General features: G+C 35.8%; 1 protein-coding gene across 4 annotated transcripts in view; it reads left to right on the top strand.

Annotated features, from left to right (window-relative positions):
- Positions 1-23,486, top strand: part of LOC664574 (sodium channel protein 60E) — a 59,353-nt gene that overhangs the window by 24,932 nt on the left and 10,935 nt on the right. For all 4 annotated transcript variants that reach the window (XM_015982117.2, XM_015982120.2, XM_064355803.1 and 1 more), the window contains exons 2-6: positions 13,445-13,653; positions 18,317-18,537; positions 21,719-21,902; positions 22,632-22,989; positions 23,045-23,474. In XM_015982117.2, coding sequence (XP_015837603.1) covers positions 13,445-13,653; positions 18,317-18,537; positions 21,719-21,902; positions 22,632-22,989; positions 23,045-23,474 — 1,402 coding nt within the window. The remainder of the gene's footprint in view (positions 1-13,444; positions 13,654-18,316; positions 18,538-21,718; positions 21,903-22,631; positions 22,990-23,044; positions 23,475-23,486) is intronic.

Genomic DNA, 23,486 nt, shown 5'->3' with positions numbered 1-23,486 from the left:
TATCGCCGCGTTTTTGCACAGTTGCTTTTATCACAGCGGAATTGAAATATTTGTAGGTTTGGCGGCGTTGAATCCACACTTTGATGTAATTCGAAAATTCAAGCAGGACACGTTTCGACGAAAGCGTTTCAGTTTATTGATCCGATCCAGGTACATGTACACATTTAGAGCAAGTTCTTGTCACATTCGCACAAACTTTGTTAACCAAACTTGCAGAATTTGGAATATCAGATGGGATCTTAATTGCGATTTGGCGTTCTATTTAAACTATGCATTGTATTGCAGCGCGAGGTGAAGTAAAACTACAGCCTGAGTTTTAATGACTTCTGCGGTTGTTTAACGTGTCAAAATCAGGACGGTTTTTAATTATCACCCACTTTCACTACACAGCGAGTACGGAAAACCATTTAACTGCAATGAACTACAATTTTTTATCACAACAGAAACCATTTAGCTAATCGGAATCAGCTTTGGTGTTTTGTAAATTTAAAAGTACATTGTTTGCGTTAAAGCAATAAAATTCCGCCCATTAATACTTTTAGCATCAACACATTTATTTTTGTTATTTTCGTTTTCCACCTCGCAGGTCCCAAACAAGGCAATTAATCAGTCTAATAATATCAGCCGCTGTTCCCTCAAAAACTCCTTTCGGAGATGAAACTTCCACCTTTAGGTCCCGCTCCGGCTCCTAATTCATTTCCAGGTTCGCTCACGAATTTCCGTAACAGAATCGATCGGTGGCAGTTTCCAAAATTGGAAGACCCTCCGTTCGTGTCAGCAATCAGAAAACAAACGATTGAAAAACTCAGAGAAAATATTTACAAGTTTTATAAATGATCGAAAGGAAATCCAATTCTGTTTGACCCTCTACCCATTCGTCTCTGTTTTTACTCCAGTAAGGGAAGAACGTTCAAGTTACACCACCGCGAACATTTTCCCGATGTAATGTAATTCGAACTTATCGATTACTCGCAGTGAGTTCTAATGTAGGTATGTTATCGCCCTGCATCTAACAGGTTGCGCTGATTCTATTTAAAACTAGAGATTCCGGCCAGGCGAGTTGGAAAACAATAAATCTACCGGTGAAGAATTGAATATAAATTTTAGAGGTTCGAGTGCAATTTGCTGTTTTCCCGTGAGGTCCCCACGTCGAGAACTTAATATACTTAATGGATTTTTAAATTAAGCCTTTGAGCCGAACGGAATTCGCAAATAAACGACGGAGATATGTTCATTGTTCGTTTTTCTTCGTCGGGAAACTCCGAGATGAGAAGTTTTAATCGGCGCGGCCCCGAGCGTGTACCGAAAAAAGACTGTTTTAACAGTTTCCAAACGTAGACAGTGGGTTTTTTGACGCTACACGCCAATTAAAGCTTGGAAACTTCCAGGGTTAAAGTACGCCCAAAAACTGGCGAACGTGAAATAATATCGTGTTTCTTAAATGATTTTTCCAGGAGAAGTAAAGAAAAATTGTAAATTTTGTTCCGTCTCTCTGCACTTTAATATTTCGCTGTGAAAAGTGGAAACTCCATGCTGGGATCAAAAGCGCAAGAAAACTTACAAGTAACCGTGATCGCAAATGCACAAAGTTCCAAGATTGCATTGTTAACATCTGCATAAAAATGAATAAAATCAGAAAATAGTTCAATAAATTAATAAAGTAAATTATTTAAAAACCATGGAAAACCTCTGTTACAATAGAAGAGATTATTAAAAATAATAATAAAAAATCATTTTTCCTAGACAAATTAATGTCAAGCTTGTGTTAACAATAATAGCAATATAAAAAATAATATTAACCCGGCGCCTCCACCATTTGTCACAAGACAATAAAGATGATTTTTAATTGTATAAAACGTATATTTACCAAAAATAACTAGAAGTATTAAACGTTAGTAAACATTTATGTTTATAAAAAATACCCCCACCCAACTCCAACAAATTTATACAGGGTGCTGCATTTTGGATGTCCGAATAGAGGATGTCCGAAACTAAGAAACTTAGAGGTTTAGAGAAAATTCTGCTATCGTCTTTGTTTTTGACTTATAAACCAAAGTTGATATTTTAGCGAAATTTAAAAAAAGTCATATCTTCCTTACTGTAAAAGATAAACATTTGAAACAAGACATTATACAAGCACTTTTTACAGAAAACTTAATAATGTTATCAGCATTTTTTTAACAATTCGTTTAGCTGTAATAACATAAAATTTTATTTTTTAAGTAAGAATCATAGACGGCTGTGATATTTTTGAACAGCTTTGATTTGATACATCTATTTGTGTATTACATTATTTTTAGATATTAAAAAATTACATAAATATGAAAAAAATTTACTTTTCAATTAAAACTATGAAAAATATATTATCCAACAAATATTTATGATTTAATGATTTTTTAAATACTACTTAATTCGAAAACACCATAATAAATTGTTATTAAATCATATTTTTGCAATTAATAAAAATTACTTGTTTTTAGATTTAAAATGGCAAACTTACACTGTCGCTCTATTTGGTAATTAAACATGAAATGCCAGAAAAATTAAAATCTTATGAATTGAGTGATAGTCTGTCAATAAAATTTTATTCTACAAAAATATATCAATCCAAACAGCAAAATCAAATTCTATCTGCGGTAAAAATACATAACATTATCAATATCACGTCCATTGCACTTCACTAAATCATAAAAAAGTCATCAAATCGTAGTAACTCATCGTTTCCAATTTTCTACACATTTTTTATGTAATTAAATCTGCGACCATTGTATATTTGTTTAATTGAAAATAACTTTAACATATTTTATTTTTATAATTTCAGATTTTTTACTTCAATCACAGTTCACAAAGTTTTTAGATTATTCACACCTTTTATGTGAAATAATTTTTCCATGGCCAACTACTTTCAAATATTTTAAATATATATTTTATCAAAAATATATAAAAATATCAAAGTGTATTTATATTGTTTTCAGTTCAGAAAAAAATAAGCTTTTTGAAAATGTCATAGCCAACTATAATTCCTATTTAAAAAATATAACATTGTTATTACAGCTGAACGAAAAAAAACGCTGATAAACATTATTAAATTCTCTGTAAAAAAGTTCCTGTAATGTCTTTGTTTCAAATGTTTATCTTTTACAATAAGAAAGATATGATTTTTTTAAGATTCCGCTAAAATGTCAACTTTTGTTTATAACTCGAAAAGAAAAGACGTTAGCTGGATGTGGTTTTGACCAAAATTATTTTCCCTAAAAACGGATCCGAAAATGTGTTAATCGTTTCTCTAAACCTCTTAGTTTCGGAGACTCCTCTTCGGACATCGAAAATGCCGGACCCTGTATGCATTATTTAAATCTCGTACCACTTGTTGCTATAATGAATGACTGAATATTCCAAACATGACGATTTTCCAAAATGCGTGGGCTTATAAAATGGAGTATTTAAACTCTTTATAAAAAATATTTTATATTGCAAACATATGTGTACAAGTTGGAGCTCCTCTAATTGCCTCTTCGTGCAATGTGACAAACAAAATTGTCCGTGCTTGCGTTAATTAGCGCACTAGTTCTGTCATCATATAGTTATTCTTCGCCAAACAATAAAGCCCCCTTGTAGAACCACCAAATCAATTAGTACCGTAAACAGAGGTGTTGTCTTACTCTCAGGCTTGTTATTGCGCCAAAATTTGGGACCATCAATGACGCGGTAAACGTGCGTGCGTGTGCAATCGCAAATGTATTAATTCTAGTTGAACTGACAGTTTCCTGCTGTTATCTGATCTATAAATCATAACAACATGGCCGCTTTTTACCCCAAGTAAATTATCAGTGTATTATACTTATTTCCCAAAAATTGACTTCAACTTTGCCGTTAATGATTTATTCATGCTTCAGACTTTGAATACGGTTCCACTAAATGTTCCGCCCACGTCTAATTACGACGTGTGGACGCATGGCATTTTCTAAACTGCATTGCTACAAACGATGAAATATCACAGCGAACATCCGGAATATAATTAAACCTGCCCTTCGAGAGCCGGGTTATTTATCTTCCGTCCGATTCCAAAATTTCAAATATTTTTCGAGTTATTTATATGCGAAAGTTTTTGTCTTTTTGAGGGGTAGTTTTCGAATCCTGCCACGACCTGTGCTGCTCTCGGTCCCTAAATTGGTTATCGATGTGGTGGCCACGAAGGTTGTAAACAGAATAATAAAAATTTACAAGTTTTTCCGCTGGGTTTATCTGGAATGCTGTTTTCCGGACGGTGGCTTTAAAGTTGTTTTCTCCTGCCCTTTAGGTAATGAGGTGCGCCAAGGGGTGCAGTAATGGGGCAGCTGTGGGGATGCGTGAAGGGCATAATGGCAACAGATAAAGATGATTGCCCTTCTTTAGGGACTTTATTGTGTTGCCTTTGTCTCCACAAATTCGCAATTTGCGGCTTTCTCCACTCGAGATATCGATTTCTACACGGCAGCAAAAATATTTTTATTGCCACTCTTTTGAATTCAACTTAAAACTTCCTGGATATAACTCTAGCCAGATTCGAAAATATTTTTTTCGGCAAATCCGGTGTTAGTAAGATGCTGCGTTCTTTGTTTTGTTTGAATACAAGTTATATCATTTTGGACGCCTAAACAGATAATTAAAATTCGTCATAAAATTTTAATTAATTTGCAAATCTACTAATGAAGTTAAAAGTTCTGCGATGGAACGGCGTTTTTGCAGCATCTAAATTTGTAAATAAAGTCTACATAATAACAATACCAGAATGGATAATAATGCCTCTGTTCCCGGAGTAAATTTGCCTTGTTTTCATTAAACGCGGCGCCCGCAAATCTACCAGTTTGCTAAGGCACCTGTCTCCCGATTTAATATTGCCTTGTTTATGTTTTTGGCGTGAAATATTCGACGTGTTTAAAAAGAAGCACAGCGTCCAATTAAAGCGCGAAAGAAGTTAAATTACTTCGTACACGTTTACATAATCCATATTTACACAACACCCCAAACCAACCCCTGTATTGAATGAAATTTTAATAGAGTGTGTTTTACCAGGTTCCAGTAAGTAAAGTTTGCGTTATTTGGTGAGTAATAAGCCAATGACGTCGAAGAGTTCGTTCTTAGGACAGCTCAGAGGACGAGCTCTTCGCGTTTTCTTCTTTTCGAAGCATCTGTAGATTTAATTACATTTATAATGTATTGGTAGCTGTACTTTTTATTCTTTCGTCTTGTAAATACATAGCACTGAGTACACTACAAATTCTTCTTTCACTTCTGCCTGCGTAGATGCAACTCAAAGGTAATACAACTGTATTCTTTTTTCTATATTGTTGTTACATAAACAAGTCACTGTAATACATTTAGACATCTTTGGTGATGGTAATGGAAGAGACACTCTTGCATGTTCACTATTATAGTATCTTCTTATTATCGTAGTTGGGCGAAATTTCGCAGCCAGTAGCATGCTCGACTAACGGCTGATTAGTGCGAGATTCGTTACGTGTCATAAATTCATGAAAATTGCAGAAATTGGAGCCGTTTCGTGTGTGCAATTGGATATAAATCCATTTCGATGATGGAAGAGATACCGAATTTGCTACGTTTTAGATAAATTAAATTTTCGCACGAATTCCGGGATTATCTGCGCTTTATGGGGGTGCTGTAAAGCGATTTTTTGACAACATAATTCAATTTAAAGTTTTTTTGGGCAAAATCGGATAAAAAAATTTTAAACGGAATTGTGAATTATAAATAATGAAAAAGTATCCTACATATTTCAATTATTGGTGAAGCCGCTTTTTAGCAAAATATGTTTAAAATCGTTTATAGCAAGCAGACAAAAGTCTGTTGTTTCACTGAAAATCAACTAAATTAATAAACCTGGGTTTGTACGGGTCATTTTTAATGATCCATTTAAATGAAAATGAATTGCATTGCATGTACTGTTATATAAATAAATCATTATAAATGATTTCGTAATGAATAAGCTACCCAACTCGCAACTTTAATAAATCATTTTAGAGGAGGTAATATACGTGAAAATGGGCATAATTCTCCACACTACACACATGAGAAATAGATAAGCGTGAAGTGCATTTTTGAAACAGAAAAACATTACACTTTGTTGTAGATATCGCACATATTAGAAATTTATTATACGAACTACAATAAAACGACGCTTCTTATACATTTTGTCTAAGTTTAGCAGCCAGTCGTTTGCTTTTATTTATTTTAACAGCCATTGCCATAAAATAACAGATAATAAAATATGTCAGTATTTATTGTATACTTGCGTACCTACTTTGTGTTCCTTGGTATAACAAAATATCGCACTGTTTTCCGAGTACAGTTTATTAAAATACATTGGGGTGACAAATAATAAAAAAATAAAGAACAAAATAAAAGAATAATTTTTTGTTATTTTTTACCTTTATCCTTCCATCTGATATCATTTAATGCATATTGTTAAATTACGACTGACTGTATGAAATATGCGATGTTGAAACTCATAAATCAGCATTCGTGCAGAGTTAAAGTGCAAGAGAATTTCAATATTGATTAATAAGTAAAATTGCACCAAATTGCTCCAATGAAATTGTTTGTTTACAGTCTATAATTTTGCAATAACCAGACACTTTGCGACTATCAAATTAAAGATCTGTTAAGGATCTGTAAATGAAAACGGGGCTTGTAATTTAATGATGAAAAATGCTACATTTATTCACAAATTATGAAAATAAAAGCTTTTCTTTGCAATTTCACTAAAACCTGAACAAAAGTCTTTTAAAAGTAACAAAGAAACATAAAATTAGCACAGCTGTTGGAACGTACATCCTACGTAATTATTAATAATTATTTAATTATTAAATTAAAATTAAATGTTCAAAAAAGAATTGGATCAAAACAAGAGAAATGGATATTTTGATGGCTTTTATTAAAATATGACCCAAAATTCTAAATAACTTTTTTGCATTTTTCACTTCGTAGTAAGTGAGTTTTTTTATCCAGAGAGAATTTCCCAAAAAACTTCCATAGTAGGTAATTTTTTTGATCAGTTTCCTTATCAAAAGTACTCAAAGTCCAAAAGGTGTAAAAATTATAGCAACTAAATTGCAAAAATATTTTTCCCATTTCACAAACTTCAATACTCGTATTGTCTCCACTTTATTACATTTTGGTAAAAAATTTCTGGTAACCTTGACTCAAGACTGGCTTGCAACAATCCAACACAAGCAAATCCCAACGTAATAGCATTTTAATAACCCTCGTCCATCCCTATCCCAGGATATCAAATCTCAGCCTGCCGGGGGCAACAGAGACCGAATTCCTCCACCGTACCACAATCGTCCGAAATGTCGGTGGTAGGTGTAGTCGTCTTTAGTTGCGGTATTCCCCAGGGCGCCGACCAGTGTGGCCTCATTTTTCACATGGAATTATGCATTAGACTCATGCAGAGCCCTCAAAGAACATGCCAACAAAGAACCGACTGGAATGTTAAGAGCCTAAAGAAAATACCTGCACTTGAATTACTGTGGAGCAGGTGGAAAGTTGTTGACTTCATTCGGTTGTTTTCCTGATATCATAACACTGCAACATCTGACGCTCAGATATTGACTGGCTGCGACTGTGGAGCGAATTAAGAGGGCAGCTCACACGGGGTGGAATTGATTCGGGGTAGTTTGCTTAATTTTGATGAATTGGGAGGAAGTAAATGTGGATAATTGAGTTTGGCCGAATGAACCAGATTGACACTGGACTGGTGTTTAGTGGATAGAGACTGACGTGATAACTTTGCACCATTTTAATCAAACGAGGCGTTGTTTAAAGCTTTCTTGGCCCAATATTGGATTTAATTAATAACAAAATATTTAATTAAGCGTTTATAATTAAATCGCAAGCTCTCTCATTTGGTGATCGATATTTATATGAAGTGGCAATACAACAATTCTATTAACCCGGAAACTCAAGATAGTAACTTGATGGGCACCATAATAGCACAACATGCAAACGGGAGCTAAAACTGCGCCAGAGCTGCACTAATAAGAGTAGAAATTCAAGAATTTGTCTTTGTCTTGAATTTTTGAATTTGTCTTGAAACGAAAAATTATGCTCACCAAATTTCATTCCAGTTCAAGAAATCTACGTACACTTTCAGTGCTCGAAATAGCTACTATCGATTCCAAATATAACGCTTACCTTTGTTGCCTCAACAGGAATAGAATAGATTTGTCGATGATGCAGGAATTATTAAGCGCTTGTTGGTCTTCTGGATTTTGTTGGATTTGTTATAAAAAATTCGGTGTAAAAATATACAATAAATCAGGTGCAACAAAGCAGGTTGGCAATAAAGTTGAAACAAATTCGCTCATTAGTTTTACTGGCAATAATGCATAAATTCTTGGCTAAGAACCTGGACAATTTTATATTTCCGAGATTTGAATATAATCGCGCAGGTATGCACAATCGTAAAGGGATTAAAAAACACATTCAATTCGAATGTTCAACCAGTATTGCCCGGAAAAGTTTGCAGCAGGTTTTATTAAAATTTATGTAAAAAGTTAGCTTTGAGTACCAACGATTAAAACTTTGTTTTGTTTTTTTTTTCTCTACGCTCGTAATTTTGAATAACGCGCGAATTGTGGTTGTCTAGGTATATATCACGGCTCTACTGTCATAAGTTTAATTGCTTCGAGCACGAATGTTGGAAATTTCGAAACATTTCGGGTGTCTCTTAGACGCCAATTGTACCATAATTTGTAAGCTTTGAGAGCAAATTCCTTTGTTATTTACTGACTAAATAGGACCGTTCCGATGGAACTCAAAATAGATCATTTCACGTTTCAAGTACTTCGCTTTATCGCCATGTTTCAACTTTATACCCTTTTTCATTTGCCTTTTATGGCAATTACTTTCGTTTGCCACGAAAGCGTGGGGCCGCCCCTTAAAGTCCTCACATGACACATAACGTCGGAAAATTAATATGACAAACACACGGGAGCAATAACGCATTCGGGAGTTCTTGACTTTAAAGCCAAGAATTTCTAAAGTTAAAAAAATATTTTTTTACTTTGGTTTCACAAATTCTTTTAGTAAATTTTTAGGAATTGTATCGGTAGTGCTGGGCTGGGTGATCGCTGTAATCTAGTGTGTGATCTGTCAACAGCGTCATCAGCGATAAAGCCCGAATAATTAACAAATTAAGACGAACTAGTCTGAAGAGATTTTGATAAGTTAAACTAAGCAAAAACAAACAACAAAAATAGAAAGTAGAAAAAATAGTATATTACACTCGTTTTACTAGACTTAATGTGACACTCATTCTATTGGAGCACTCCTTCGCCGTGCTCCAAAACCATCCGTGCCACAATAGGACGTCTTATAAAACTCGTATATACTATATACTATTATATACGTATATACTATATACTATACTGGATATACTATACTGGAGTTGTAATAGAAACGATTGTTAACACCAAAGTGATTAAAAAATAAAGTATTTTCACATTTTCATGACTATATGTGTTTTGAAACTGTAATACAAAGGTCTGCACGATCAAAGCCAAACGAGTCAACGGTCAAAAGTGGTTCCACTGGGAATGAACATTTTGAAATGTGCTTTTGTTTCATTAAATATTGCGTGTAGCGGGTAACAGGACATCGATTACGTTTAACAGGCGTTTATTTATCAACAGTGTTACTTCGAAGGGCTTGCAAATTTGTATATTACGAGAACACCTTACAACAAGCGCAATTTTAAATTTTGTGTCAGCTCGCAATCCTGTGCCAGCGCGTTCCTCTCACACCTCAAACGTCCTAGCAAACAGACAACATTCAGAAAATGTGTCAAGAGTCGGCACGTAACCAGTCAATAGTAACGGTTCAATAAAACGTTCAAAAGTGTGTTTCCAACTTCTTCGCATATTCAGGTGCAAGACGATACGATTTATATTACTTTTCGAAAACCTCCTCGTCCACTTAACCGGCTCTATTAACCCGGACAAATTATACCAAAGTCGGATACTTTTATTGCTAATGGCGCCCATAAAACGCATTTTTCATAACCGACATAAAAACTCGACTTTATGTCTATCGCATCTGGGCTGTTCCACCGCGAAAAACACACCTAAATAAATCACGTGCATTAACGCGCATCTAAACGAATGGGTACAAGAGGTCGTTTGCGTCTTTGATATGCAGTTGGCGTGACAGAAAGCACCCCGAAATGTAAATTTAGTGTGGGCAAGGAAGAAGTCAGACATGGCATCGATCTCGCAGCTACGAGGAGTTGAATGAAAAATTGTTCAATTTTGAGTTTTGTATCGCCGGCGGTAGATCTTTCACGGAACAGAAATTTACTGAAAAAATACCGAACTCTGACAAGTGGTGATATTTTGGTTTTTATACGACTCGAGGTGCGAAATGTTTGTTTTCTTTCCCGGAATTTATTCCCAATCTCTTTGTACACTGGGATATCTCTCCGAGTCTTGTTTACATTAATTAAAGAAACTCCAAACACACAAAACGAGACACCTAACTTCCTAAATGATTTTTTCAAATTGTAGTCACGCCGGTTTTCTTGCAAATTACGCAAGCTAATCTTTCGTAGAAAATAGTTCTTTGTTTGGTGTGAGTTCATTCATGTGTCAAATCAGCAGGGACGTAACGAGCTTCCGCTCCAACAACAAGAAAATCGTTCTCCCAACATCATAATCAATTTCCCTGATTAAAATTACCCCAGCAGGCGACCCCTCCGCACAAAAGGAGATTTTTCAGGCCGGAAATGCCGAACTTCCAATTGTGCTAATAGTACGCAGGTTCATTCAGAAAATCTAATTTTAGAGAAACAAAGCGTCGGAGGAGTTTTTCGCCGGATAGCGATTTATGGGTGTTCGGAACCATTTAATGAAAAATTCCACGTGGTTTCATGGTCGCCTGCATAATTAACAGGGAAACACCCTTGCGAATTCACGGTCAGAAGCAGAAATTTGCTAAATTTACTGCACCACCTTCGACGAAAATACGGCGTTCGTAAAAAGCGACCGAAATCTTATCTGATTAAATTTAATGACGACACGAGCAGATTGGACATATCGGGGAAAATTGCTAAGTAAGGGGATCATTTTGCATTATGCAAACGCGGACGTCGTTAGGGGACTCCGTGCGAACGTTAGCTGGCAATAGAGGTTGCAAAAATTTACGTTTATTGACGGTGTTTTCTGAATACAGTCGTACACTCAGAAGGAGTTTTATGAAAACGAGGGACAATTTATGTAAATGAATTAAAGATGGATTCTTCAAGTGATCATGCCCTACTTTAATAAACGGCGGTTTTTCTTTGATGATCAATTTACATTTTCTTCTAGCACATGCAATGCACTTGTTAGCAGATGTCCCAGATGCATACCATTTTGTCAACAAAAAACGGTTTTAATTTTTTTCTTTTTTTATCTTCACGCCGTAAAGAATCATACTTTATATTCCAGTTCCTTATAATATCAACATTACTGAATATTTCGGTCGTTGGATACATGTTGCTTAGTGCAAAAAGATCAACAAGTACCCGTAATCATTAATAGAATAAAATACTTAAAGCAAAAATCCAAACTGGAAAAATCGTTCTTGTGTGTAAAAGATGCTAATTATTACACAATGTTATAAAAATATTATTTTTTTATAGTATTTTTATTAATTATTTGCAAGATTTTTTGTTATTGGTCAGGTCAAAAACTTATAACATGTAGACCAAAGTACGGCATTCCAAAGAAACATAACAGAAGAGAGTAGTTTGCACTTTGTGTCACGAACACATGAGTTGAAAAGACCTTAGTTATAAACTCATAATGCCCCCTGCCAATAACTGTCACTGTCCAACTATGCACTTTGCCCTATTGTTTGTTTATACGTATATAACTTGTAAAATAAATACTCAGCGCACAAAAAATAATACAAACTATGGCCCTTCAATACACTCAATGTCATAAAAATTGCAGCACCAAGAGGAATTTAAATTTTTTGACAAAATTTGGTACAAATAATCGACTATTAGCGAGTAAAAAATGATTAAAATTTAAAAGATTTTAATCAAGTGGTAAGGGAATTTTTAACATTTAAATTCTTTTACTACCAAGTGTTCTTCTTCCACTTTTTTGCTTTTTTAAGTATCTTTTTGTGTGTTTTTTCTTAATTAAGCGCAATTAGGCCTTAAGACCACAAAACCAAAATTACTAACAATTAAGCAATTTGGAAGTGGCAAAGTCCAAAATGGTCGTCTTCGGAGTCTATAATTTAATTACAAGACAAATTTTTGCCCAATGGGTGGGTTTAAAGATCTTCTTTTATCACATCGGACTGTTTACCATTGATAACAATATAACATCGCATAATGGTACTTGGATTACTATTTAAATAAATAGCAATTTTTTTAAATGAAAAAACCCCTATTCGTAGCCCAAAAATTGTGCTTCTTTAAAATTTGTTAAATTGTTGGTAATTACTTTTTTGTAGAACTCTAAACACATTTTCGTTTTTATTACACTTAAAACTAAACAAATTAAAACAAAACAATTCAAAAATTGTCAGGAATGCAAAAAATTAGAGGAACACTTGCTGGTAAAAGAGTTCAAGTGTTAAAAACTCTTTTACCCCCTGATTAAAAACGTTTAAATTTTAATCATTTAATACCTGCTAATAGTCTAACGTTTGTGCCAAGTTTCGTCAAAAAATTCCTATTCCTTCCTAGTGTTGCAATTTTTATGACACTGAGTATACTTGCAAAAACCCTATTGTTGAATTTCGAGTGCTGCCCCTGATACATAAATTTTTGATACAAGTGAAATGTTTTACAAATTTGTAGGTATTTTTACATCTATGTATAATTTCTTGTTAGCAACAAAGATTTATAAAATAAACTCTCAATTTAAATGTGCCGACTAACCAGTTTTATCGCATTTTCCAAGAAAGAATCGGTGCACTTCCTGCTTATTAAAATATTTTTAAAAAGACAAATGTGGGCTGATGGAATCAAACAAGGTCGTTATTTATTTACTCTCGATGAAATTGCTTTCAAATATTTATTCGCCGCTGTATAAATCTTGCAGACAGAGGAAATTACTTTTGAAGTCACTTACGGGTTAATCAACTCTTCTGTCTGAATCGAGTCTCAATTTAATCCATAATCGATTTTGTATAGGAAAAACAGAATTTTCGAGTTGCGGTTCAAGAGAGTACAAGATTAGCTCAAGTCCCCCGACAATAACAAAAGCAAGATTATTTTATTCGGGAAAAAATGTTTGCGTTTCAAGATGGTAAAATCAATATGGCGGTGTATTTACTCTGGACTGGAGTCATCTAATCGGATTTCGTGAAAACGTTGAATAATTCAAATTAGAGCAGAAATTTCGTTACTTCCCATTATATTCTAATCTGTTTCGTTTCCTTGCAGACCTTCTGCGTGGTTTCGAAGAGGTTTCGCAAGAACTACATCCACCGTTTCACCGCCACCAATTCGTTCTTCTTCTTCAGTCCGTTTAGTTCAGTTAGGAAAGCGTGTATATACCTGTCCACCAACCAGTACTTCGATTATTTAGTTATGGCTACTATTTTGCTCAACTGCGTCTTCCTTGCCATGGCGGAAACTATTGAAGAAGCCGAGTAAGTATCAAACGCAATCACTCCTTCAAAGGCCCAACAATCACCTCCGGCCTCGAAAATTCTCACCGCGTGCTCCGCCCTGCCCGGAATTCAAATGAACCAACCCAATTCCTTTGCACCTCTCATTTCTATTTCACACGCACGTCTCTACCGGACAATTCCAGCTCAGCGCACGTAAATATTATGGAAAATCCTTCCTTCAACCGGGTAAACGTTTCAATAATAACGTAACCGGAGCTGGCAGCTTCCGCATCATGACAAGAGACAAAAGATCCAAAATGACCGGAGTAAACCTTGGAAGGGCGTTTTTACGGACCACAATGCCTCTGTTTGTTCAGGTTAGTTTGATAAGTAAACAATGGAAGGCGATCGTTTGTTCTGGTGTTGAGATGCTGGATCTCCCCTTCTGACGCTGCCATAAAAGAGATTCTGCGAAAGGCATCATGCAAGTAATAAAAGCAAACGCGACCGGAATATCGCAAATTGTATCAATTCCATTGCACTTATATGAATATTTGTCATAAAAATAACGGTTAAACGAGGACTTGTAGGGGAGGAAATTACACATAAAATATTTAATACAAGGAATAAATGGTAGTTGAATTCACCTTTATGTTAGAACAAAAAACAAGGATCAATAATAGCCAGCAAAAATACAGAAATTGTTATCTAAGTGAGTTTAGAAAAAATCTACTAGTATTTAGTATTTGCTTCTGATCTAGGTTCTCCAGTGTTACAAGCGAGCGTAGAAACTTGTCTTAACTTTCATTGGTTTCATTACTCCTTCAGGAAGGTCGATATACTCACTCACAACTGCTTTGTAATTTTACTAATCAACTTTATCTCCTTTGAACTTAAAAATTATAAAATAACTAACACAAAACATAGGTATTTAATTTATATTTTCTGTGAAAATAAATAAAAAACCTGTTTTTTATACATTAACAAATATTGTGTTGTTAATTTCCTACGTTATTGCTACTGTCTTCGTTCCAGTCAATGTATCTAAACAATAATTAGATCGCCCAAGCTCATACAGTACTTACTAGTAAAACTCTGTTTCCACCTCTACCTAATGTAGAAACCTAGGTAGCACAAGTAAAAATATAAATCATAATATTATAGTTATTTATTTCCGACTTGAAGTAGGAACAGCTATTCCAAACAAGTATAAAGTGTAAATCGTAATGGCGTTCTGTAATAACTTGCTGCGAAAACAATGTTTTTGTGAACATCACATTAAAGCATGTTCATTTTTTAGAGAAACGTAACCACTTAGTTGACATTATGGTGGAGGCGCCGGGTCTAAAAATTATTTGAAGCGTTTCATTATTATCTAGACGCAATCAATGACAGATATAACTTTATTTTCTAAATAAAAAGTATAAATGTGTATTGTAAAGCAACGAAAAGTAAAGTAAGTAGAGAAATTGTTCCGGTTTGTGGTCATTCACGTAACAAAGGTAAACCGTATTCCATGTTTGCAGAAACACATAATTTTATAATAGGATACTAATATTAAAAAATATTTTATTAAAAAAGTTTTCTCTGTGTTATAGTTGAAGCGGCAAATACGATTATGTTCACGAAATATAGGGTAAATGTACGATAAATGTGTAAATGGAGTGATGCAAGTTCTAAATTATTTTAATAAATTTCGTAAAATAGTCAAATAACCTGACCCGGAAAAACAAATTTCTTTTAAGAAGAACAAGTTTCTTATTAGAATATAGCTAGATAAGTTTTCCACTGTGCATACAGTACTGTACACAATTTATTTAAAGATTAATTGACAAAAAATGGTGGAGGCGCCGGATCCAAAAATTATTTGAAGCGTTTCGTTATTATCTACACGTAATCAATGATAAATATAACTTTATTTTCTAAAGAAAAAGTATAAATGTGTATTGTAAAGCAACGAAAAGTAAAGTAAGTGGACAAATTGTGCCGGTTTGTGGTCATTCACGTAATAAAGGTAAACCGTATTCCATGTTTGCAGAAACACATAATTTTATAGTAGAATACTAATATTAAAAAATATTTTATTAAAAAAGTTTCCTCTGTGTTATAGTTGAAGCGGCAAATCCGAATATGTTTACGAAATGTAAGATAAATGCAAACTGTGCCATTAGTTTTCAACAATCTTATAAATTTAAAATCAATGAATCACGATTACGTGCAAAGCTTGCAAATCAGTGATATACCTCTTTGTTTTATATAATTCAGAAAGATTCCTAATAAAATAAAGACAGACTCTAAATTCTAAGTTCAAAATTATTTTGATTAATTTCGTAAAAGAGTCAAATGACGTAGCCAGGAAAAACACATTTCTGTTAGGAAAAACAAGTTTCTTATTAGAACATAGCTGGATAAGGTTTCCACTGTGGTTGCCCGTACTGTACACAATTTATTTAAAAATAACTCGACAAAAATGGTGGATGCGCCGGGTCTAAAAATTATTTGAAGGGTTTCATTATTATCTAAACGCAATCAATATCAGATGTAACTGATTTCAGACAAATAATAAACAATCAAATCTAGTCCTACTATCTTTTGTTAATCTAATAATCTGTTGAAACACGATACAGTTATTTGCATCTTATCTCTTCGCCGTCTCCTACACCTTTTGTAAATTTGAATGTATTCAGGATGTGTTCATACATATGTTACACTTTGTGAGCAAAATGACTCATTATACATAATTACGTTGTACTATTAAATTATCTATTCATACAGAAGTTCCTAATGTCTTTCCAGGGTCTCCAAAGGCTTTTGCATGACCCAGAATCTAGGAGTAATTACATATAATCACTTGTGTAGAAACAGAGTTTACGGTAAACAAATTAATTTTCAAAATGCTGATAGAATTATACCCAGTTTAAAAAATTATACACCTACGTAAAGGTGAAGCAAGATTAAAATCTAATTATATTTTCAAATGATGAGGCTGAATAATTCAGTAAATGTCCTATGCTTATTAGACTGTTCAAGCTAAATAAAATGTACATTTACCGAGAATAATATTACAACTCCTGATTATACGAAAAGCCGATTGATACCCGAGATTGCCAATTACACGGATCAATTGAAATACGTCATATATCAGTCTATAATATAAGGAAGCACAACATACCCAATCAGGGATAAATCTAATAAATCTACATTTAAAATTCCACGCTTCTTCGAGGCTGATGAAAATTTTTATTTATTCATCTTTACACAAAAAGCAAATTGTACAAATTCAATGAAATTGCAGTATTTTAAACAGCAGCACCCATTCTGTAGACTGCTGTTTAATTTTGTAGAAAAAACGACTGCTAAGAGTTTAAAGGGAAGCTGTTCTCCGTCTCGCACAAAGTTTCCGTTACAAAAAGCTGAAAACAGTGGCGCGAACTAAGATAAGATGGAAAAATATAATGAGATTCGCTCTCCTTGGTCGTAATCCGCAACTACCTTGTTGTTCAGTTGATGACACTTTGTTCATATCCGAGTCTAAGATCCAGACGAGTGCACTTTCTATTTAATTAAGCCGACGTTGTTGTTAATTATTATGGAAACGACGCACTGTCACACTTGGCCAGAACCAACAATGTTACAAAGCCAAGACTCATTATCATTTGTTATGGAAGCAATAAAATCAAGTTAGACAAAGTCCTTGACTAGTTTAATTGTTAAATCGATAAGAAGTGTCGATAAAAGTCCATTGTTAACTTTGTGGGATTATGGAGTTGAAATACGAGCGCTCGTTACTCATTCACGGGGTAATTACTGGCATGTGGAGGTTAAGGGCCAACCCTTCCAGCTTTAATTTGACCGGAGCCATAAATAATTGCCAGTCGAATATAGTCCGCTACCAGTTGAAATCGAGCTTTGACCCCAAGAACAATATTAACAGATCAATAAAATGACAAACTATAATTCGAACGGCATTTACGTAGCAAAGTTTTTCTCCGGAAAAATAACAGTTGTAATAATAATTTCGGCCTTTTGTAGAGTACCTGGAAAACTGCGATGAAAAGGACGGTGAACAACGGTATAAAAACACTTTCCATCCATCCATCATTCGTCTATCCCTTGTAATCTGCTTTTATGGGGATTGTCGTTTTTGCCGATTTTTTGCTGAAAATGTCTATTTTGTTCCAAATGTAACGCACATCTGTCGTTAGAACAATAATTCTCTTTGCTCGGCTTCCGAAGACGTAAGACATCTTACTTCTCTACTAATATTATTGTACGCTTTTCAAGTACAAAACATTAAATCAATATTTCATGGATAAAATTTAAATGTTAATCTGTCCTTCTTTCTAACAATTAAGGAAGTGTTTTTGTTTAAAAATGACACCCACCCTTCGAATTTAAAACTTTGAAGATGCTACCAAGGCTAAAATTTCTGAAGTATCTCTTACTTAACAGACCTCTTAATATACGTACCTCCTTTGGGAAATACTATAAGCGAGAAATTAGTTCAGCCTGCATCGCGCTATTACATTAATTATAGCTATTTGCTTAATGTCGGTAAATTTTACTAATAAATTCTCACATTTCGTTTCATTAAGCGTTCTACAGATATTCAAACTGCCACTAAAATCGCAATAAATTTCGTGGTCCCTTTCTTATTTCTGCGCGAGCTTTGAAAAATATTGCAGTATTTTCTTTGTTTCAGGTATATTTTTTTAGCCATATATACGGCTGAAATGATAATAAAGAGCATCGCTAAAGGTTTTATATTAAATAAGTACACATATCTAAGGAATCCATGGAATTGGTTGGACTTCGTCGTCATCACCAGCGGCTACGCCACCATCGGCATGGAGGTGGGGAACCTCGCCGGTCTGCGAACGTTTCGCGTCTTACGAGCCCTCAAGACCATCTCGATTCTCCCAGGTTAGCCGCTCACCCTTTTACACTAGCAATAAAACTAATTTATCGCGAAATACGCCTCTATTGCAGTGTCGATAATGGCAAGCTATCCCGCGGTCACTTTTATGTACCATCATAATGGGTAATTACGTGATTCAGATAGTGATTTTATAGCTGGTAAAGTTTTTATGTAACGATAAAAATTAAGTGTTGGAGCTACAGGTGTACCAATGGCTTGTAAAACTTAAACAATAAACAAAACTTTGTTTTGAATCGCATTTTGCTCAACAAAAGTGTGGCGTGTGGGCACCGACATGCAAAAATGAATTTTGTTTTATAGGTCGTTTAAAAGTTGGCAAAGCCGCGCTTAAAGCGTCGTTATTTGGCGACTTTGCATACAAATAATAGGTGCTGGATAGAACGCAGTTTTGTGTTCTTTTTTTGTTCTAATTAATAAAAGTTATGTTGTGGTTTGAACATTATTTAAAATCACATAAAACAAAGTTTTTAAAAAACTCAAATCTCACTCAAAATGATAGGCCACGTCAGATCAAACCAGCAAACCCAAAAATTGGAAAAAAAAACGAGGAAAGTACCAATTTCTGACCTACTACTTTATTGAATCCTGTTTCCGATGGTTCCGGATCAAAGATGTGTGTTAGCTGTCTCAACCAAATGTAATTATTTTTATAATGCATACGAAAAAAGCCTGTTTAAGATTTTATAGCAGAATCAGTTCCACTTCCGACCGGGCCTGTTTTTCACCGTCAATACTGCACGTTTCAATCCACAACGAATCAATTTTTAAACAATCCATCCATTTTCTAGGCTAAAACCATCCATCACTTCCATCATTCCGCATTTACATTAACATTAAGTGACTTGCAACTACGATCTGCACATTCTTAACAATAAACAGATGCTTTTGCTCATGTTGTCTGTGGAGAATAAATTACGACTGCCTTTTTATCCGAAAGATTCGTGAGAGAAATGTTATTCACAACGAGATAAATGGAAATAAAACGAGATACTCGTACTTGTTTATTGGGTATAATGCACTGATCAGAATTATCAAAACAAAGCAATGCTGTCATCGGACTTCCCACTTGACCGCGACCTCGACCTCTTTGAAATCGCTCCCATATGAGACAGTTCCACACAGTACTTTTCACGTGCACCATGCAGCGAGTCTTGACCTTAACTGTGGTTTTATTTATTAAAATAACTGTTTCATCGCGATGCGATTCCTTCCAAAATGTTACAATAAAAGTGCACCCCGATCGGGGAAACCCCTACGACACTACCATCACTGGGTGCATCGAACGCATAGCTTTCGAGAACGTCATCACTGAAGCCCACATCAAGCACCAGAAAATACCAAAATTGGGCCGAGACTCCGTAAGAAACATGAAACATCTCCATACAATCACATTCGATAACTGCGAAATTAAAAGCATCGATCCTGTGGCTTTCCGAAACGTGCCAAACCTCAAAACGATCGAGATCCTAAATGGAAACCTAACGTATGTGTCTGCAGGCGTGTTTTTGTTGGCGCCGAAATTAGAAACATTAAGTTTGAGTCACAACAAATTGAGACAAATTGAAGACGGTACGTTCAGTGGAGTAAGCAACTTAAAACGGCTTTCTTGCGAGTCCAACAACTTGGGAATATGGCGGCCACAGTGGTTCACGAATAGCACAAATCTGCAAATCATAAATTTCCAATTTAACAAAATCAAAATTTTGCCAAGGCGGGCGTTCTTCGAGCTCCGAAAGCTGGAAGCGATTTATTTCAACTACAATGAACTGGAAGTTATCCAACCGGAAGCTTTTAAAGGCATCACTCATTTGAAATATTTGGGGTTGAGATACAACAGACTCAAAACTATAGATCCTAGAAGCTTCCCGAACGTGATTATGATTGATTCATTGACTATCGCCGCAAATTATTTGAACGCGGTGTCCACGAAATTGTGGATCAGTGTTAAAACCAAAAATGTGAATTTGGACGGGAACCCGTGGAAATGCCTCTGTTTAGATCAAGTGCAGCTCCAGCTGCACGAAATGAATGCAACTGTTCAAACGTCAGATGGTTGTGTCTCGGGGGATGTCCCGGTCTGTTCTTTTCCGGCTGTCCACTCAACAACTTGCAATGAAACGGTTGATGATGATCTTACGAACACATATTTCGCGGAACTGAGGAAGGTAAACACTCCCTTGGACAAGTATTGCGCGAGATTGGATTAACTTTCAATTCAATTACAAATATACTCATACTTATTTATTTATGAAAATAAACGTGATTCAAGCTACATTGGTTTTATTATGATTAAACAAATAAAGAAGTTCCTGCAGCTTTGCCTATCTTTTAAGCAAATTTATGTTTCTCTAATGTGTTAAGGGATAAAATTTGTTATCGCTTTGATTAATCTTAAAACAAAAGTAACCAAAAGACCTATTTATCTAGTATATAGCACAGTGTTTATTCAGTGGTGGGTCCATCAGTTTCAATTTCCCTAGACAATTTCCTGCAATCTCATCATCGATCCTTTTCATTACAGGTATAACTAGACAGGTAATAGAAAACGGTAATATCCCTTTCTCCCTAAAAGAAATAAATCTGATCTAGAGACAATTAGTGCGGGGGAGAGCTGTACGATACTGATTTCAACCTCAGAATTTTAAGTCGTACGATATGATCCTACAAAGGATCCTATTACAATATTACGAATGAGAAAAAGTGTGCTTTAATTTCACATGCGATTTTTTACTGGTTAGAAAGCAAAACGTGGTTCCGCTTCGATACCAGCCTTAGATTAGTGCCCTTGAAAGAACAACACATATGGATTGACTCACACGCGAGAAAATTATCGCAAGTGCGATAAAACGGTGCATGTTAGTAAAGCGACACTGTACGACTGACAGAAGCGGATTTGCAACTGGGGTAGTAGTCACGTTATTTATTTTCATGAGGATTATTAGCCTTGTTGGAATGCATGGGAAGTGGCAAAGTCGTAGACAGTTTTGTCAACAATCCTAGATTAAGATCGTCAAACAAACGACGAGTAAATTGTGCAGCGCGTTCCATAGACAAACATGACACTCATGAGCCGTATTTTTTCTTTATTAAAATTAATTCACGCTATAATTTTGGTCTGTACCCTTGACAGGCTGAATGTAGACTGATTTCGCTCTCTTGTTCCAGGTTTGAAAACCATCATCAACGCGCTTCTCCATTCGTTCAAACAGCTCGCGGAAGTCATGACGTTAACTATTTTCTGTTTGATGGTGTTCGCATTATTCGCCTTGCAAGTTTACAAGGGGGAATTACGCAACAAGTGCGTTCTAAAAATGGAGGATCACAACGCTACCTACGAAACCTGGTTCAAGTATGTTGTACAAAATTTCGGCTTTTCTGCATGACGTAATAAAAGCTTTCACAACGGTGCTTTGGATCTCGAATCGGGGATTCGAACACCTGTTTGCCTCCGAGGGCGCTTTTCACTAAAGAGACTTTGATTCATTGGAAACCGAATTAGCCTCATTTATCCGCTGAAAATTTCGTATTTCGGAATAAAAGCGGGTGAATGATGATGATGTCCGATGTGCCATCTCGCTTGTGACAAATGGCGCCGTTCAAACCAACAAAAGATTCCGATAAACGACTGTTCTCCTAAATCTATTCGTTTTTATTATTTAAGCAGGTATTAAGCATTTCAGTTAGCCAAAAAATTGATTAGGCGTAGCGAATAGTTAGGTAAGATTTCGTGTATGCTTGTTTTCCCGAACTAAAATGTTCAAAAATGATCTCTTCCATTTGTAAACTAATCATTTATCAGTTATTTATTAATCAATCGCCCTTCACATTTCTCCCCTATTTTGATCAGCTTTTTGCAACCCGAAAACATTCGATGTTATGATTTGTTATTAAATTTCCATTAATCTTTCAATTCCGCGGTAAAAGTTCCGCCAGTTTCGGTAAATTACTTTTCAATTACATGTCCACAGCAGCTCCCTGCTGCGGTTTCGATGGTTTATCCCGCAAGAGTGGAGCATATATTAGTTTTTGTTTGTTTCAATTAACAGGGTTTCGTTTCTTTGAATTTGCGTTTTTGTAGTTGGACGAGCGACCCAAACAACTGGATAGTGCGCAACGAAACCGGCGAGCCCTTGCTCTGTGGCAACGTGACGGGCTCTCGACACTGCCCCTCGACACACACGTGCATCTGCGTTGGTGAAAACCCCAACCATGGATACACGAGCTTCGATAATTTCCTTTGGTCGATGCTCACCACCTTTCAGCTCATCACGCTCGACTACTGGGAGAACGTTTACAATATGGTGCTGTCATCGTGTGGTCCAATAAGTGTTTCGTTTTTTACAGTGGTAGTTTTTTTCGGTTCGTTTTACCTAATTAACTTAATGTTGGCTGTGGTAGCGCTAAGTTACGAAGAGGAAGCGGAAATAACGCAAGAGGTAACGAGGACTCCTCTTGCTCGAGCACAATCCTAACAAACTGTGACGCTTCCAGGAACGCAAGAAAGAACTCGTGGATCACCGCGAGGATTCCACGTTCAGCTTCGACCCCTCGAGTCTAAACGTAAAAAAGCTGTCGAAGCACAAAATCAAAAAAATCGACGCGCGGAAAGGCGTCCTCCTGTCGTCCTACACGCGGAAAAAGACCAGACGGAGAAAGCGGAACCGGAGCACCAACAACCCGAACAAATCCCCGAGCAGCTCCGCCGCCGTCGAGGCCGCCAACGCCAAGGAAGACAGCAAAGACTCGGCGAAGACGTCGCCCAAGCCCAACCGGTCCGTCACGCCAAGTCCCAGTCCCAGCCCGCGCCACAGCAGGAGCTCCTCACGCCCGCAGATGCTGCCCCTGCCGCTGCCGCCTCCCCGCCACGTGCAGCTCTCCGACCCCAGGTGTCCCGACACCCTGCACCCTTCCAACACGCTCGGTAAGCCCGCTA

The sequence above is a fragment of the Tribolium castaneum genome, chromosome 3 (assembly GCF_031307605.1).
Source record: "Tribolium castaneum strain GA2 chromosome 3, icTriCast1.1, whole genome shotgun sequence".
Lineage (NCBI taxonomy): Eukaryota > Metazoa > Arthropoda > Insecta > Coleoptera > Tenebrionidae > Tribolium > Tribolium castaneum.
Note: the sequence above shows the minus strand (reverse complement) of the source record. Positions and strands in the feature narration are given on the sequence as shown.